Source organism: Callionymus lyra, chromosome 18 (assembly GCF_982586985.1).
Source record: "Callionymus lyra chromosome 18, fCalLyr1.hap1.1, whole genome shotgun sequence".
Lineage (NCBI taxonomy): Eukaryota > Metazoa > Chordata > Actinopteri > Syngnathiformes > Callionymidae > Callionymus > Callionymus lyra.
The window spans coordinates 15,662,878-15,680,330 of NC_141835.1; the positions used below are offsets into that span (position 1 = coordinate 15,662,878).

At 41.5% G+C, this 17,453-nt stretch overlaps 1 protein-coding gene across 1 annotated transcript in view; it reads right to left on the bottom strand.

Moving 5' to 3' along the window:
• ttll5 (tubulin tyrosine ligase-like family, member 5) overlaps positions 1-17,453 on the bottom strand; it is a 51,704-nt gene that overhangs the window by 33,411 nt on the left and 840 nt on the right. Inside the window, exons 2-13 of the mRNA XM_087780465.1 lie at positions 17,312-17,418; positions 17,168-17,250; positions 15,595-15,701; positions 15,394-15,524; positions 15,229-15,311; positions 13,611-13,680; positions 13,456-13,540; positions 11,885-11,986; positions 10,713-10,804; positions 10,531-10,638; positions 837-918; positions 703-764 (exon numbers count right to left, since the gene is read on the bottom strand). Of these exons, the coding sequence (XP_087636591.1) occupies positions 703-764; positions 837-918; positions 10,531-10,638; positions 10,713-10,804; positions 11,885-11,986; positions 13,456-13,540; positions 13,611-13,680; positions 15,229-15,311; positions 15,394-15,524; positions 15,595-15,701; positions 17,168-17,250; positions 17,312-17,418 (1,112 nt within the window). The remainder of the gene's footprint in view (positions 1-702; positions 765-836; positions 919-10,530; positions 10,639-10,712; positions 10,805-11,884; positions 11,987-13,455; positions 13,541-13,610; positions 13,681-15,228; positions 15,312-15,393; positions 15,525-15,594; positions 15,702-17,167; positions 17,251-17,311; positions 17,419-17,453) is intronic.

Below are 17,453 nucleotides of genomic sequence, written 5' to 3' on the forward strand. Positions count from 1 at the left end.
ACGAAAACTTGATAGATGGAAATAGATATGGATGGATAGATGGAGGGACATACATATGGATGAGTATACATATGGATGGATGGATGAACATGCATATGAAAACTTGGAGGGCTGGATAGATGGAAATACATATGGATGGGTGGATGGAGGGACATTCATATGGATGAGTCTACATTTGGCTGGATGGATGGATTGATTGATGAACATTCATATGGATGAGTCTACATTTGGCTGGATGGATGGATTGATTGATGAACATTCATATGGATGAGTCTACATATGGATATATGGATGAACATACATATGAATCAGTGGATGGAGGGACATGGATATGGTTGGGCATATTGATGGATTGATGGATGTGCATAAATATATATAGATGGTTGGATGGACGGACAGGCAGATGGAGATACGCATATGGACGGATGGACATCCATGGATGGATGAATGGGCGATAAAACCATTAATAAACACATGGATGAAAAGACCAACACAAGGATAGATGGAGAGCCAGATGAATGGATGGACAAACAGATTGATAGATGGCTGGATGTATTATGAATGGATGGATGAATGGATCGCACATGGATGGATGCCTATATACAAAGATCAATGGAGAGATCAACCGATGGATAAACCAATGGATGGATACACCAAGACCAAGAAACAAAGAAACAAATAGATAGAGAGGCAGACACTCACCCACGAGCGACAACATGTCAGCGATCATGCTCGCCTTGATCTTCAGGTCCAGTGGAGCGTCGCTGTGGAGCAACAGAGTCCAGTCATCAGGATACAAACTCTGTGTCGGTCGTCGCCGGTCGGTCGCCACTCACCAGGCCAACGACGGGGAGAGGTTGACTTCCAGCAGCCAGGGCTTGAGGCTGGAGTCGATGAGCACGTCGAAGCCGTACAACTCTGAGAGGGAACGACAGTACACGTCAGATGAAAAGATGTCACGAGCGAGAAAAACCTCCATGAATCCCAGCGTGGTCGCCTCGTCATGTGGTGGCTGGCATCGCAGCTTTTCCTGAAACTGATTATACACATACGAAGCGCCCCTGCCAGAGGCTGGTACTGATCGGCCCCCTTATTGCATTAGCGAGGAGTAAACAGTTCAGGTTTCACGAGCCGCCCCGCTTCAAAGAGAAACCAGAGTTGAGTATAAACAGTCAGTGACACTCAGATGAGGGTGATTCATCTCCATGATGTCACCCAGAGACACTCGTGCACTGCCAACTGAAATGATTGAACCAGCAGAACAGTCACCATGTCACTTCAACTTCTCTCAAAAGTTACTCTCTTGACTTCAACCTCTCGTTCTATGGGTTCAAATCTTTTTTTCTACATATCCATTTTAAGTTTATCCAATCACATCGTATAGAAATGCTAATTTCTTCATTGAGTTTTCATTTTGAATATCTTCATTTTAACCTTCCGTCTGATAAGTACCTCTGCCACGGAGACGACTGTGGAGGAGCTCAAGTATCTCGAGATCTCAAGGTGATAATAGAGCTAAGCCAAAAGGCAAAGCGGTTCATTTACAAGTGGATTACTACTCTTCCATGCTGTCACCAATTTTGTTGTGTCTCATGGACGTGAGGTTTAACTGGGAGGATGCCCAGGGTCGGAGCCAAGACCCACTAGAGGGATTTTGTCTTTCAGGGGACCACCATAGTCTGCGCCTCAATACCTGAACGCTTCAAACTGCTCTATAGATATGGACCGTGACCATTGCTTACTCTTATCCTTGCCAACTTTCCTTCTGGATATTCAGGCTCTGGCATCTTCTCTGTAGGTAATTTCTTGGAGATGCATGTCTAACTCACCCGAATCTCCACTCTGGTCTCCGACGTCGGGTCATAAAGTAACTATATTTTACAAGTGAGTCAATAGAAACATGGAATCGTGCGATTAAGCCCCTCGTGACAGCTAGGCTCCATGCTATATATCAAATTGGTGCTACAGCTGAAATAGCTTTGCACTGAGTGACACAACGGTAACCACAAAACAGACCCTGTTTTAAAGCCCAATTTTCCCCGTCGTTCCACTGACTGATATATGGTCCGCTGCGACAGTGCAGACGAAGGGCCTCACACAGTCCTGGGGAGTGTCACACTGAGCCAGAGACCTCAGCTGCAGCGTGCAGGGAAACCACAGCGTTTTTTAACAGGGTAAAGCTGCTCCAGTGCCAGAGAAAAAAAAAAAAAAAAGTCCTAATGGCACTTCCAAAGTGAGGTGTGCGGAGGCCTGGGGGCGGTTAAAGCCGCCAATGCTAGCGGTGTTTGTTCTAGCGTCACAGGTCAATGCTAGTGTTGTAGCTACGAAAGCCGGCAGCACGTGATGACCTCGAGAACGGCTCTTAAAATCAGGTAGGAGGTGCAACCTGGGCAAAGCTTTAAAATATCCACATAAAGTCCTTGCGTGAAACTGTAGATGCTAACAATGTTAACCCTTACGGAAGACAATATGTCATCCTGCTTCCATAAGATGGTAACAAAGAGCTAAATCTTAAACCACATTTAGATTCCTTAAAGGGCATCTAATGTGTTGATTTAAGTGTCTCTTAAATTGTTCTAGGACCTCTATTGGACTCATCATGTTTCTTTTTGCACAAAACTTACATTTAATAAAGATATTTACAGAAATACGCTTAAGCCCCGCCCACTTAAAATGCTCCATTTTGTCTGAGAAAAAATCTCGCCCAAGCAACCACGCCCACTGTGCTCTGATTGGTCAAGGACTCTGCCCTGAAACTCCCGTTTTGTACATTAAAAACGAATAATAAAAACATCTATGTTCTTAACCGATAAGTAAATGTTGTTGTAATATGTATAAATGAATGCTAAAACAAACGATAATACAAGGGCATGGGGAGGACTTTGCACCAGTGTGACATCAGAACGTATAATCCAAAACCATAATCTCGTTTGGTGAGATTTCAGACGGGGGAGAACTTTATTAAGTAATAACTTCAAAACGTCATGATGAATGACCAACTGCATTTTGAAGATTTCAACATTTACAACATGTGAATAAGTCAGATTGGGTTTTCACATTGTGTGCCCTTTAAGATTTCAATTTGGGTTCATATGAAATGAGAACCTTGTCAGATTCCACCCACTGGTTTAACCGCATGACATCAGGACACAGAGTAGGGTTTAATTGGCTAAACATATTTCTAAATTAACCTTTAACCTAGAAACGTCTTGCCACTTGGTGAAGAATATACTATTGTCCATTATGTTTCACTTGCTGCTTGTGATTGGACTCGTCTGGAGAGCCTCATCGGTGGCACCACAAGATAAAAAGAAATACAAGGAGGTGTCACGCCGCCACGCTTGCCGACCCCCCCACCCCCCTCGACAGGCAGACTCCATGTGCGAGCATTTTTGGCCAATTAGGCGCAGACGCCGCCGCTGCCCCACAAGCCCGCCGCGCCACTCGCCCGCTCAGAGACGAGTTTGTTCTGCGGCTCCACCGCTGCCGGGCCCGAGAACCCACAACAAGCATCCGAGACGAGCAGACGAGAGGCAGCGAACATCACACCCATTAAACAGGGAGGGGGGAGAAGAATGTGACATGGTAGAACCCGGGGGGGAGGTGAGGAGTGTTTTTTATTATTGGATGAGCTCTGTTGGAAACTTCACCACAAGAGACAACAATGGCTCCGCCCCGACCCGCAACAACAACAACATGAAGTATTTTCCCCACTGCACGAGTGTGTCTTCTTCACAGACGATGACAAATTACTCAATCTATCATTATTATCGCATTAGGAGGCGCCATAGTGTTGGTGGTGGAACGTCGAGATCTTTTTTTAACACGGCTTTAAACAAGCAGATCTGAGGAGCCACGGTTTGTGACGTAACCCTTCGTTCTGCGGGGTACGACTAACAACGTCACAGAGAGTCAGACACGCAGATCTGACGTCATCAAATTACCACGTCGGTCACAATTCAACTGTGCTTTTGTTTTTAAAATTCAAATAAAACTTCCCACTTGACTGGCCTCATGAATGACTTTGGAATGCCAGATGATGAGTTGCCGCCAATGACAGTATTGTTTATGAACTTTAAAAATAAAAGAGGGGTTGTTAGGGTGAGTAGGTTATCGTTTATTGATCCAATATCCTTCTACAACTACAGATGGGTACGCCTGGAGGTAGATGTGGTTCATGGACACGGACATAAAACCTGGAATTTAAATGAAATATCTATAGATGAGGACGTTGACGAATGAGAGGTTCTACTCAAGTACATCTTCAGGCAACTACCAGCTTTGACAGTAAGGAACAGCAAACGAGAGGCAGATTTAGAAATCCATAGTGTGGGCAATAATGCTTGTGTAGAATGATTTAGGAATGACACTGGTGTAACAAGAAGTTTAACACGAAACCATGGCTCAGTTGTAAAGTGCTAGCAAACTTTTAATAGTTAAAGGGCACCCTAATGTGAAAACCCAACTCTCCTGACTTATTCTCATGTTGTAAATTTTAAAGTCGTCCTCTTCAAAATGCAGTAGGTTATTCATCACGACGTTGCTCTGTGTTGAAGTTATTACTTGATAAATTTCTCTCCCGTCAGAAATCTTGCGGTTTAAATTATACATTCCGACGTCACTCTGGTGAAAAGTCCTCCCTCCCCTAGAAGCCCTAAATCGGGTTAAGTACCTACATGTTAATCGTGAAACATAATAAATATATTTTTGTAAACATGGTGAGAGTTACTTCTGCCTTTAGGTGTTTTTCTAATGTGTACATTAAGCAGCAAACCGTATTTTTATTATTCGTTTTTAATGTACAAAACGGGAGTTTTAGGGGTGAGTTTGAAATTTACACAAGTCCTTGAATGCAACTCCTGTTTTTGTGACCAATCAGAGCAGAGTGGGCGTGGTTGCTTGGACGAGATTTCTTCCCAGCCAGAACAACGCATTTTTAGTGGGCGGGGCTTAAGTGTATTTTCTAATGTAAATATCTTTCTTAAATGAGAGTTTTGTGCAAAAAGAAACAAACTGATGAGTATAATAGAGGTCCTAGAACAATTTAAGAGCTGCTTAAAATCAGCACATAAGTTGCCCTTTAAATGTTTTCCTGTTTTGATATGTTTAAGGCCAGAAATAAGGACCAAAGACAGAATTAGAGCTTTGTCGAGATTGCAAACCATCATCAAGCAAGTATTAGAAGCAGCAGTTTCTTACAGCTTTATTCTATCTTGCATTGAAGAAAAAAAAAAATGTGACTCAACCATGACGTTTATATGATTGGCTCTTCTAACCGAGGTTGAATTTGACCTACTGTAAAGAATATGACTTCAGCGTAATAGAATTAGAGGTTCAAAAATCGTACAATAACAATGTCACGCTACATTACTTATATCTCGAATCGGTCACGTGGATCTCCTGTAACACGTGGGAGAAAATGAAGTCTGTATAAAAGTGGAGAGCCGCTCGGAGACAGGGATCCAACCACACTCGGCACTTAATGAGGGATGTTCAGTGGAACACAGGACCAGTAAGTGGAATGTTTTGTGTGTAATAAAATAGCCCTTTTGGCTTGGCTAATCAGATCTCAGTCAAAACATCTCGTAATCAGCATCCCTCAGCAGAAAAACGCCGTCCATTAATCACACGGCAGCGGTGAGGAGCTGCATGGGTGGCATTTCTCTCTCCTCACACACAGACACTCAACGAAAAAACCTTCTGTTTTCATTTCTTCCCCACATGAAACATTACAGCGCTATAAAAAGATGTTGCTCCGAAAGCGCCGATTCAGATATGCGGGGGCAATTTAAGTGAAAGGGAAGAGGTCCAATTTGAAAAACAATAAACGTAGTATTAGGGCCATTAAACCGGTCAGGAACGATTAAGATTTCGAAAATACTTTACAGTTGTGCGCGGCTCTGCTTCCAGTGAAGCGGGAGAGTGTTAATGCTCGGAACAATAGACGCATTTATTCGCTTCCTCGACACGTGAATGTAGGTTTCTTACGTGATGATTGTTTTACCTGCTGTGAGAATGTTGCGACCACTAATCCTGCCACACCGTCCCCTTCAAATGTTATATTAAAACCAACACCACACATACTCAAACTTGCAGATCATTTTTTAGCCAGTGAGATAATATTATGGGGCCCTCCATTTTATGTAGTATTTTAGGGTTTGTTTTTTCGTTTCACATCAATAGAATACCCTACAGACGAGCAGAATGGATGCATTTCGATGTTTTTTTCGGGTATATTTTTGAATGATGTTGTGACCATCATATAGACATGCACTTTTGCCTGTAACCCCAAAAAGACACTGATTACTTAAAAATAATCCCAACCCATTTGTTGACATGATGGTAGGGGGAAAAAAAGGAGTGAATTTATAATGTTGGGTAAACTATCACTTTAAAATGAAATAAATACGATAATTAACCAATAGAAATGTAAATACTAAAACCTACACAAAAAATGCACAAAACAACATAAGGTCAGTTTATTAAATTGGAGCTTAAAAGGGGGGGTGATCATTGTGAGTTTGTTATAATTTACAGATCCTTATCCTAATGCAACCACAGATGGTTAAACCTGTAGCTAAAGAAGTTCGATGGATTCAGATGTAGGGCTGAGAACCATCTGGAATTCTCATGGAATATCTCTAGATTTCAAGGGAAAGATTTAATACTAGATGGCTTTACGCATAATCTACTATGGTACAGCTTCATGAGGCTGCGATGTGTCTCTAAAATGTGTGTTTCTGTTATTTTAGATGCTGAAACCATTAATAAAAGGGCTAGGGATTGGTAAGATAATATTATGTAAGCACAGCAGCCACTACTAGCTTCGACAGTGAGGTATCAGCAGACGAGAAAAGGACAATTTTGAAAATCATCTGTGTAAAAATCCTTTAGGAATCTCACATTTGTGTACCTCCACGTTGGCTTTGAAAAGAATGCTGGGGTAATACATTATTAACTGTACAGATTTACTTGTGTTATCGTCTACGATTTATGGGCCACAGAACAATAAACAAATGAAAGATGATTAAATTTGGATTAAATACAGGGGAAAACAGCTGAAAGACCCCCCTAGCCTTGAGTTTGAGACCCCTGGTGTATATGCAAAAACAAAACAATTATTTTTTTAACGTGTCACAATAATTTGCTACCAACAGAACAAGGACAAGCGCTAGGCTAGAGCTCTATGTGATCACTTTGTTATGCGAAAGTAATCCGAAATTGGAAGATGGTAAAAATTGTGTTATCTCTGATAACACCTCAGCAATCTGACACAAGTCCTACATTCATTGCTCATCATGGTGGTTTAAAGTTTGAACATTTAAGGTAAAATTTGGTCTATAATGTTTAACAATCAAGTGCTACATGTGTGGTGTCCCTTATCAAAGTTTTTTGTCAGGGACGTCCACATCTACCTGGACTTTCGACGACCTCCTCCACACAGGCTCCTACATGTTGTCAAGCGCCACTGTACACAGTACTCACAACAACCACGCTGCAAGTTTGCGTGCAACGCGATCCCGCTGAGGGATCTGCTCGGCGAAGATGAGGGTGGCCCTCTGGAACCGTCAGTGTCTGCCTTTAGAAACCTAATCCAGCAGACATATGATAAATGCCGTAATTACTGGGCTGGAGGGGCTACGAAGACAACAAAATTACTCTCCATTCAATGGTAAGCCTACACTCCAGAAGAAGCGGGACGTGATGGCGGGCGACCACAGGGTATTGTGTATCTGTGAAAACAAGGTGTAAAGCCTAATTGCTGTACTGTGATCTAATTTGGGGGTTTGATTGTCTCATTATGAGGCCAAATACTACCTCATTTTCTGATACTCCAGATTCCCTCTGATGTTATATTTCTTTGTACAGTTGTTGCCTTTGGCCTCATGAGGCAGAAATACTATAATGACCCAAGGCTTTAATAGTGAAAGTGTGCTATATCCAATGTAAAGTAACCCAAGAGTGCTTTTTTGTATTCTAGACTTCGTACTTCAGCACTTGTTGCAGAGAAGACAGAACTTTCAAAACCTGCGTAAATCTAGGGAACCGAACCAACCGGATAATCAAGATCTTAGATCAAGACTTTGATGAGTAAGCATGACTTTTGTAACACCAATGCAAGTATAGTAGGTGGCAATTAGATGATTGGACTTCACCAACATTCAAGACAAGAGCTAGTGCGGCGGTAAAGAGCAAGTTTAGACCAAATCGCATATTGCACCAAAGGGAATAGGAAAGACTATTAAAATACTCTTTAGAATTGAAAGAGAATTAAAACTACAGTCAAGACTCAGATATCAGAATCAAGACTGAGACTGAGAATACAAGGAAAAAGACCACGCAAAGGAGAGCAAGACCCTGACATAAAAATTGAGGTAGAAACAAGGTTGCAGATTAGATATCAAGATAAGATTGACAAAAGGTCAAGGGGTAAAGACTATAACGCAGACAAGGAAACGGCTAATCAAGTTCATGACCACGCCTAAGACTTAAACAAAAGACCAAGACTTAAAGATCAAGAGAGTTTGCTGCTTTTTCTGCGCCTGTCACCAAAATAGAATCGATTTCCATTTTATTTATTAAGTAAGTAAGTATGTAAGTAATTTTTATTTATATAGCGCTTTTCCAGACCAGGGTCACAAAGCGCTTAAACAATCAAAACAATATTCAATAAAGTATAAACTTTAAAGGTCAAGTTAAACAGATCAATTAAATCAAGGAAAAGCTTTAATATCGATAGTATGGCCCAGGTAGGAAATTAATTATACAAGTAAAGTGCTTCCCATCCATTAACAACATAAAACTATATTAAAAATGTGCTTTTAACTTCAAAATATGTGATTAGATTCTGATTAGCATAAGCTGTAAATCATCTTAATTTAGAGATCCTTTATTTAGCAGTTGTAAAACATATAAAACCTGTTGAATAAAATGAGGTATTAAGTGGGAGATTACGAAGCTTTTTTTTTGTGATTCATGAACAACAAGTAATTGTGAGTAATGTAGCCATTAGCGTTCTCACTGGTGAACCAGGTTACAGTATGAGGACCATATGAGAACATACAGCGAGCAGATCGTCAGATACCCAACAAGGCTGCAACAAGTCTGTGTATGTAAGCGCGAGTTATCTCAACATGTTTCCACATTTCCTTATAATCGCCCTCCTCGTCAACACGGTCACAGATCCTGCATCTGTTTCAGAAACATGCGGCCAATCGCAGAGCGGAGATAACATCTCGATGCGGGCTATTCCGGGGGGGCGCTACACACGAAACGCACGATAGCGATGTGTCTACAGATGGCTGTCACTTCCTTCTTAATCCCACTAATCCACATCCTGAGAGAGTCGAGTGAAGCGCTCCAGTGGCGAGAGATGTTCGGGAGAATCAAACGCGGTGGTTCTGCACCTGAACTCTTCGTTGCTCAACAGAAAAATGGAAGTCATCAATTTTCGGGGGGGAAATACAGAGCTTGAAAGGCGGCAACAACAACAGGAAGCGTTCCAGACAAATCCCTGTGACAGAGGCGGTCAGGCCCAGATGTGAATCATTTAGGAGAGTTAAATTAATCGTGCATGATTATCTCTCCCGAGGCCTCGGCTGTAGCGGAGTCCGAAGTAATGTGTAGCATTAATGCTAACTTTCCCGTGCTGTGTCTCAAATCGCATACTTCTCTTAGTATACTAGAAGTTAGTATGCATCAGGATAGTGTACATACTAACTAGTACGCAAATCCTCCACTGATAGTACGTCTCAAATAAAACACTGCTACTACACACTAACAGGAAATGACGCGACAGCTTCTTCTTCTACTACTATTTAAGGATGATTTCAACCAGCTGTTTGAACGCTATCGACACCTGCTGGCAGCACGTTTTGCAAGTTTGGAAAAAGAAATAAAGAAAAAATATGAGAATCGAAATATTCGCGAGATATTTACGCTGGTATCAGCACCGAAGACATGTCATCCTTTTACTGCTGCTAAAAATACACCTGTAAGTATATGAATATATATGCATATATATATGACGTAACTTCCGTTTAAAATGTCATTAAGATGGCGGCCGTTTAGGCATCTTAAATGGGTTAAGATATCCCTTGTGTTGCCTCTGGGTCAAGGCGAACAACCTCTGTTGCTTTCAGAAATACATACGCAGTTGTGGAGGTCATTCACCCTAACCCAGAGACAACACAAGGGATAGCTCAAACACATTTGTTTTCGCCGCCAGGTCACCGTGACCCAGAGATGATGAAAAGGTTGAGTTTCTTTGTACAAGCGCGTTTTCACACCAAGCAGACTCGAGTAGTTACTCAAACCAAGGCGTTTCAAATGCTAAAAAGGGGCTGAAATAACCAACTTGACTTTTGTGGGCGTTTTAGTACGCCAATTTAGTGTGCATGTGCACTAAATTTCGCATACCAAGAATTGAGACGCACTTACGCACTAAAAATACTAACTTTGAGTACGCTAGTATGCGATTGGAGACACAGCACCGGTCTAGTGTCTGGTAGAATTGAGGAACAAACTCACCGAAACAGTTGGTCTTGTGAGGAACGAACATCTTGCAGGCGGTGGCGATCTGCAGCTCGGCGCTCAGCACGGCCTTGATGATCAAGTCCTCCACCTGCCTCATCAACACTAAACAGACAAGACGCTCAAACACAAAGAAAGATATGAAATTAATATTTTCCCGCACCGACGTTCAAGCTCACCTGCCGTGTTCTTCCCTTCTTGCTTCAAGTATCTCAACACGGCGCTCATGCTCCACTTGTTCCCGTAGTCCTCCACGTCAGGGTCGTCACAGCTGGAAGACAAAAATCCATCCGTTTGCGAAAGCGACGTAGCTCAACGTGCTAATGGATGGACAACATTAGCCACTTCAATATTTAAATTAGAATGAGAAAAGCTTGTTTTTTTTCTTTAGTGAAGGTTCATTTTGCATTTAGCTTCAGTGATGAGTTCACTGAGAGGGTGTGAGACAAACATTGTAAAACAAGTCTATGTAAACCATCAATAAAGAATAATTATTTTAGATGCATTTCAGGTATCAAGTCCTTCCACGGCAGCTAAATCCACCCGAGAAATGACTAGTAGTTAATAATTAAAGTTAAGGAGTCAAAGTCTGTGATGGTAAATAGGTCAAATAGCTCAAATTCACCATCTCAGTTTGATTTTTCATGTCTATTTAGACTTCTTACACCTTATTAAAGGGCTAACGAAATTTCTCCTGACTCACTTTTCTACCAAAGATGCTGTAAATCCCTCAATATGATGATGAAGTTATTACTTTATAAAGTTCTCCTCCGTCCGAAATCTTGGCGAATGAAAGGTTACGAGAGCGGAGCCCATTATGCCGTAATAATCGTCTTCTCTCTCTCTCCTCCTCTAGCCAGCTGTAATCACGCCCTGCATTGTTTATACAACAAGTCCCTTGAAGGTGGCGACTCTCGGGAATTGATGAGGCGCAGTGACAAACCTCGACGTTTGGCCAATCACAGCAGAGTGGGTGTGGTTACGGTAAACACGGTTCTCATCGGGCGGGGCTTGAATACATTTTTCTAATACTATTTAGATATAAATATTTAAATATAATAAAGTTTCTTACAATTTAAGATACACTCAAATCAACACATTAGTTGCCCTTTAAGATAATAAAAACTTCAATTTATACTTAATTTAAGCAAAAAAGGGAACTCTGGACACCGAAATACCTGTAGATATCGAAAAATTGTCTTAGAAAAAAGACAAAAACACTCACTCACAACTACTTTTTAACAGTTCCACTGTCCTAAAATAATAAAATTGGACCTTGGATACAAACTGGTCGTAAAAGGTTTAAAGGGGGGGTTCAGGGATTTGTTCGTCCAGTCGTCGGATCCATCACCTGACGTAGTCGCTGCTCTTCTTGTTCAGGCTGTAGTTGGTGAGATGCATGAAGGTGTTCTTGATACTCTTGAAGGTCCGGTCGTACTTCACCGTGGCGAACCTGCAGAACAACAGCACACGTCACCCCCCTAAGAAAAAAACACAGCAACACCTTGATGACACGGTTCGGGAGAAACTGGGCCGAGTAATGAGGGCATTTTTGGGGATGAGATTGATGGTTGGCGGCGGGCGGGGAGGAGTGGATGCCACATGTGCAGTAATGAGAATTCCTTGGCTCGAGCCGAGCACCTGAATACCGGCACACGCTGGAGGAATGTGGCGAGAGGTAAAAAAAAAAAAGAGGGATTTGAGCTGAGCCATGATTGATTGTTGCGGTTTGTAATGAGGCCAGTAAACAAGCAGGAGGTGCGTCTCTGTTCTCAGCACGTCGCCCGGTGAGAACCCTCGTGTTGTGGCTCCACGTGTGCGAGATTAGAAGATGTGGAGGAGAATGTGTGAGAAAACATGACTAGTTCTGTCATAAAAAGTTGCTGAGCTCAGGCTTTATCAATAGGCGAGCTAACAGCGCCCTCCCCCGGCCACTGTGGAAATAACATGCCTGACTGTAGTCTTGACTAGTTTTGTGTTCCCGTGGCAGAAAATGGAATACTTGACGTTAATATTTATACTTAAATATAGTAAGTATACCAAGGTATATGTTCTGTACTTGTACTCTAGCAGTATACTAATTTAGGATGCAGGAAATATAGATTCAAGTATAATCATCTCTATACTACCAGAACTGCTGTTGTGTTCAGTGTTATCTTGCCCTTTAAAGTATATATTTTATTGAATATTGTTTTGATTGTTTAAGCGCTTTGTGACCCTGGTCTGGAAAAGCGCTATATAAATAAAAATTACTTACTTACCAGTGTAGTTCATTCACTAAGAATCTATGGTTTAGTTTAAAGAAGTATGCTTGAAATATACTCAAAGTACATTGTTCTCTACACTACCAATGTACTGGGTGTATACTTCTAGTATGTATTTTAAACTGCACTTGAATTAACAGAAAGTACATTTTCTACTAATGCATAGAAAATATTCAACTTAAATATTATGAGGAAAAAAAGTAAAGGGATGATAAATAAATGAGATAATAATGAGGAAAAAGATAAAAATCTGTCAAAAAAAATGTATTTAAAGGATAAAAACCCTTATTATTTATTTTGAATATTTGTAATTGTTTTGTAGGCAAAATATTTATCTATTTATTTCACATGTAGATTCGCACAAAAATAATACATGTGTATCTAACAATAACACCAATAGTCTGTTTTATGTCACCAATCACTCACTCCCATAATCCTTTACTTCCGGGTCACCACAATAATACAGTTGCCCAAAGAAAAAAGTAGTACATTGTACTTGAAGTACATTTCAATGGGTATACATCAGTGTACTATTTTGAAGTATAGTATTTCAAAAGTAAACTTCAAGTACACTACTTCAATTATAGTAGAAAATAAGTACACTTAAAGCACACTTGAATATACTTATTTTTGTTGACAGTGAATTCAGAGGTCTCACCTGGCGAGACCCTCCTCGTAGACGTAGATGAGGAGCGGGTCGTACGACGTCACCACCACGTACAGACGCACGTCGAACTTGAACTCTGCAGTAGGGAGCTACAGATCGTCAAAATGTATGTAAGGTTTGTATGAAACTTGTGTGGACGAACGTACCGTCGATCAGCAGAGGGTTACTGATGTACCGGGACACCAAGATGTTTTCGTCCATGGAGATCTGGCTGGGCTGCGAGACGAGCACAGGGAAAACGTGGTGGAGTTACGCAATGAAGTTAGACAGCTGGAAATATGCAAAGTCACAGGACTCCAACAAATAATTAGACCTTCACTGAGCCAAATATGTGGCATGCAGTAGAAACCAACCGAAGCGGGTCAAGCTTTGATGGGAGTCCATAAAAACTGTCCAAGGGTGAGGGGGTTGACACGAGATGTGTTGCAGGTGGTGGGTTCGAGGGGGATGCTCGGGCGGGAGTTACCTCAACACTGGCCACGGTTCAGAGAGAACCCAAAACTGCCGAGAAAGAAGTCTTTCTTCCTCCCTAATATAGCTCGAACATTCCTTCTTTCGTTTCATAAAAATGCCTGAGAAAAGGAATGGGATGCGTTTTCCAAGAGTGAGAACTTTTGCTGAGCTTGTCCCAAAACACCAAAGTCTTGGAAGAGTCCGATTATTAATGTGTCGAGCCACGTTTGATTTCAAAGGGCCGAGAGGTGTCTCCCACACTCGGAACATCTGCTCCGTCGAACTCATGGGGTTTGGAGGGCAGCCGACACCCACCATCGGTAATAATTAGCGCCGCATCAGCAGATAAGGCCGAGAGAATTCATTAGACTGGGGATCAAATGTTACGAGCTATTAGCGCCTGGAGCCAGAAATCATGTTCTCTGGCTGCTTTTGAAGATCAACAATCCAGAATTGAAATTTTGTGCATTATTCACTTCATCTCCACACATGATACTTTTTACCTTTGCGTGACCTTTGCGTATTTTTGGTCCCTTATCAGGAAATAATAATTGTTTATTTTGATTGTAACTGTTAGCTTTATTAGGTTATTTGCTGAAAAATGAAATACAATGTGAGATAAGATTTTTTTTCATTCTCTACAAGGGCTAACTTGACTCTTGTGTTATCTCTGGGTCAAGGTGACCCGGTTGCCTGAAAAAAAATGGGTTAAGATATCCCTTGTGTTGCCTCTGGGTCAAGGCGAACAACCTCTGTTGCTTTCAGAAATACATAGGCAGTGGTGGAGGTCGTTCACCTTGACCTAGAGACAGCACAAGGGATAGCTCAAAACCCATTTGTTTTCACCGCCTGGTCACCGTGACCCAGAGATGATGAAAAGGTTAAGATAGCCCTTTTAGAGGATGAGAAAAAAAACATTCCTCTACGAGTGTTCTTTGTCCAAGCACGTTTTCCACCGAGCAGACCCGAGTAGTTACTCAAACCGAGGCGTTTCAAATGCTAAAAAGGGGCTGAAATAACCGACTTGACTTGGTACCAAAGCGCCCAAATTGGACCCTTAGACAACTGGCTTGGAAAAAGGATTAGCAAACACTTATTAAGACAAGGGTTTTGCAATCAACTATAATGTATCATGCGACTAATAGAGATAAAGGATTACAAGGAATTTATAAATCTAGCTCAGCTAAATGTATCCCTTTTAGGTCTAAATGGTAAGAAAAGTCCTTGGAAAAATCAGGTTTTCTAATCGCCAAAGACTTCTTCGATATCTCCAACTAGAAAAGATCATGAAAAAAAGATAAAACGACTCACATCGCTGACCAGGTAGATCCCTCGTCCTCTGGAGGAGGCAACTGGTTTAATAATCCATGGCCCCTTATCCTTGGCAAAATAATCTGAACAAAAGATTCAACATAGAGGAAAAGAGAGAGACGTTGAGATGCTGGTAAAGCCTTGAAGATACGAAAAGGATCTTACTGCAGAAGTCCTGGTACTCGGACGGAAGCACGAAGGTTTGAGGAACGATCAGGAAGTTCTTGAAGCCGTACGTCTGCTGCATTCGCTGGATGTTCCGATAAAGGCGATCTTTGCGGGTCAGCTCATAGGATCTGGACGACGAGGCGTCAGCGTTAAATGACAATTAGCTCCAAAACGGACAGCACATTAAAAGAATGTTACCTCGGGAAGTGGTTGACCTTCTGGAAATCTTGAAGGGTGCGCAGTAAGTAAGACTTGAGGTGGGAGCCTGTCCACATGAGATTGAAGTCATTGCTGTTGGGGTGAACCTGGAAGAGATGGTTATGGTGGTAGAAGTAAGAATAACAGAGGTCATCTGAACCAGTAGGACGAGTTGATGTTAGGCCAGTGTGCAAATAAAAAAGGGGAGCTTAGGTACATATGTGTATGTAGGTATGTGGCCTCTAACCACATGTAGCCTGTTTCCTTGTACATTTTCGCCCTCGTGAGGTCAAATGTGGAAAGAGTCAGATGTTTATGACATTTTATAACAAGTCCAAACTCAAAATAAAACTGATTAGACTTCTTAGATGAAAAAAAAAAGAAATAAATGAATGTGTTTTTTTTCACATGTAAATATTCTCTCCAGTGAAATAGAAAAGTATCAATAGCGTTAAGAAATATTAAGAATCTCAAAAAAATATCTCTCGTCTGAACAAATGAAAAATGTTTTTGATTACAGCTTTACATTGTCTTGACTGAAGTTTCTAATTTGATTGACAGCAGTTGAAAGCTAAGTGAGATTGAAATACAGTAAATGTATATATATTTTGTCTACAAAACAATTTGAAAATAATATTAAAAACAAATAATTATTAATGTTTTTCTGACTAAATTTGATGACATTTAAATTTAGATTTTTATATTTTCCTCATTATTATTAATTTTATTTATCATCCTTTTACTTTTTTACAATATATTTAAGTTGAATATTTTCTATGTATTAGTAGAATTATTTTTTCAGGTCCTCACAAGAGGTCCAGTATTTCACTCTTGTGTGTGGCTTGTATGATCAACTCGGTCACTTTTAACCCTTGTGTTGTCTCTGATTCAAAGTGCCCCAGAGGTACGAAAACAAATGTGTTTTTGGTATCCCTTGTGTTATCTCTGGGTCAAGGTGACCCAAAGGCTTGAAAATAAACATGTTCTTAGCTTCCATATATTCATATGCAGTGGCAGGGCGTTGTTCTTTTTTATCCAGAGGCAACACAAGGGATACCACAAACACATTTGTTTTCAGGCCCCTCCGTCACTCTTACCCAGAGATAATGCAAGGGTTAATACCAGGTTGAGTTAGAAGTTCACTCTCATAACTGGGATTCCTTTCGGTTTGTTCTCTTTTGTTTGATTCCAGGATCTATTAAAAGGCAGAACGTCTCGTATCCGAGCCACATGTTAGCAATAAAGTTTGGCCGGAGCGCAGCCAGTGGCAGACGCTCGCTTCCCTTTGATAAGTGGGAGTCAAGAAGCATTCAAGGCAAATAAAAAGAGGAATGAATAGAAACGGCCTGGAAAGAGGAGCTCATGAGAGTGCGTCCAGTGTAGCGTTTCCATGTGAGCAGCACCAGGTTTCCACATCTGTATCATCTAAAGATGGAATAATAGAACCTGATGATGTGACCAGTTACACAATTGGAGGACGAGTTTACATGAATGCACTCTCTCTCGGGTCAAGCCCGACCAGGATACATGAAGAACATCCACAAAAAACTCTCATAGAAGTCGTGAATCTCACCTCCTGGAACCCGTGATTGGACAGTATCTCCCGCACCAGTCGGCTCTCTGTGCGCACGATCTTGAAGGCCAGGTTGAAGCGCTCTGACAAGTTGGAGAGGAGGGTTAAGAGTCGCACGAGAGAGTCGAGGATCAGCTTCCTCACCTCCGACCGAGCAGGCCGCCGCATCTTTGTTGACCACAGCTTCAGGGACGAACAAGAAGACGGGGATGGACTTGCTGAGGCCGCTCCAGGCGACCGGAGGAACAGATCTAGGAAGAGACAAAAACTTTTATTGAGTAAAAAA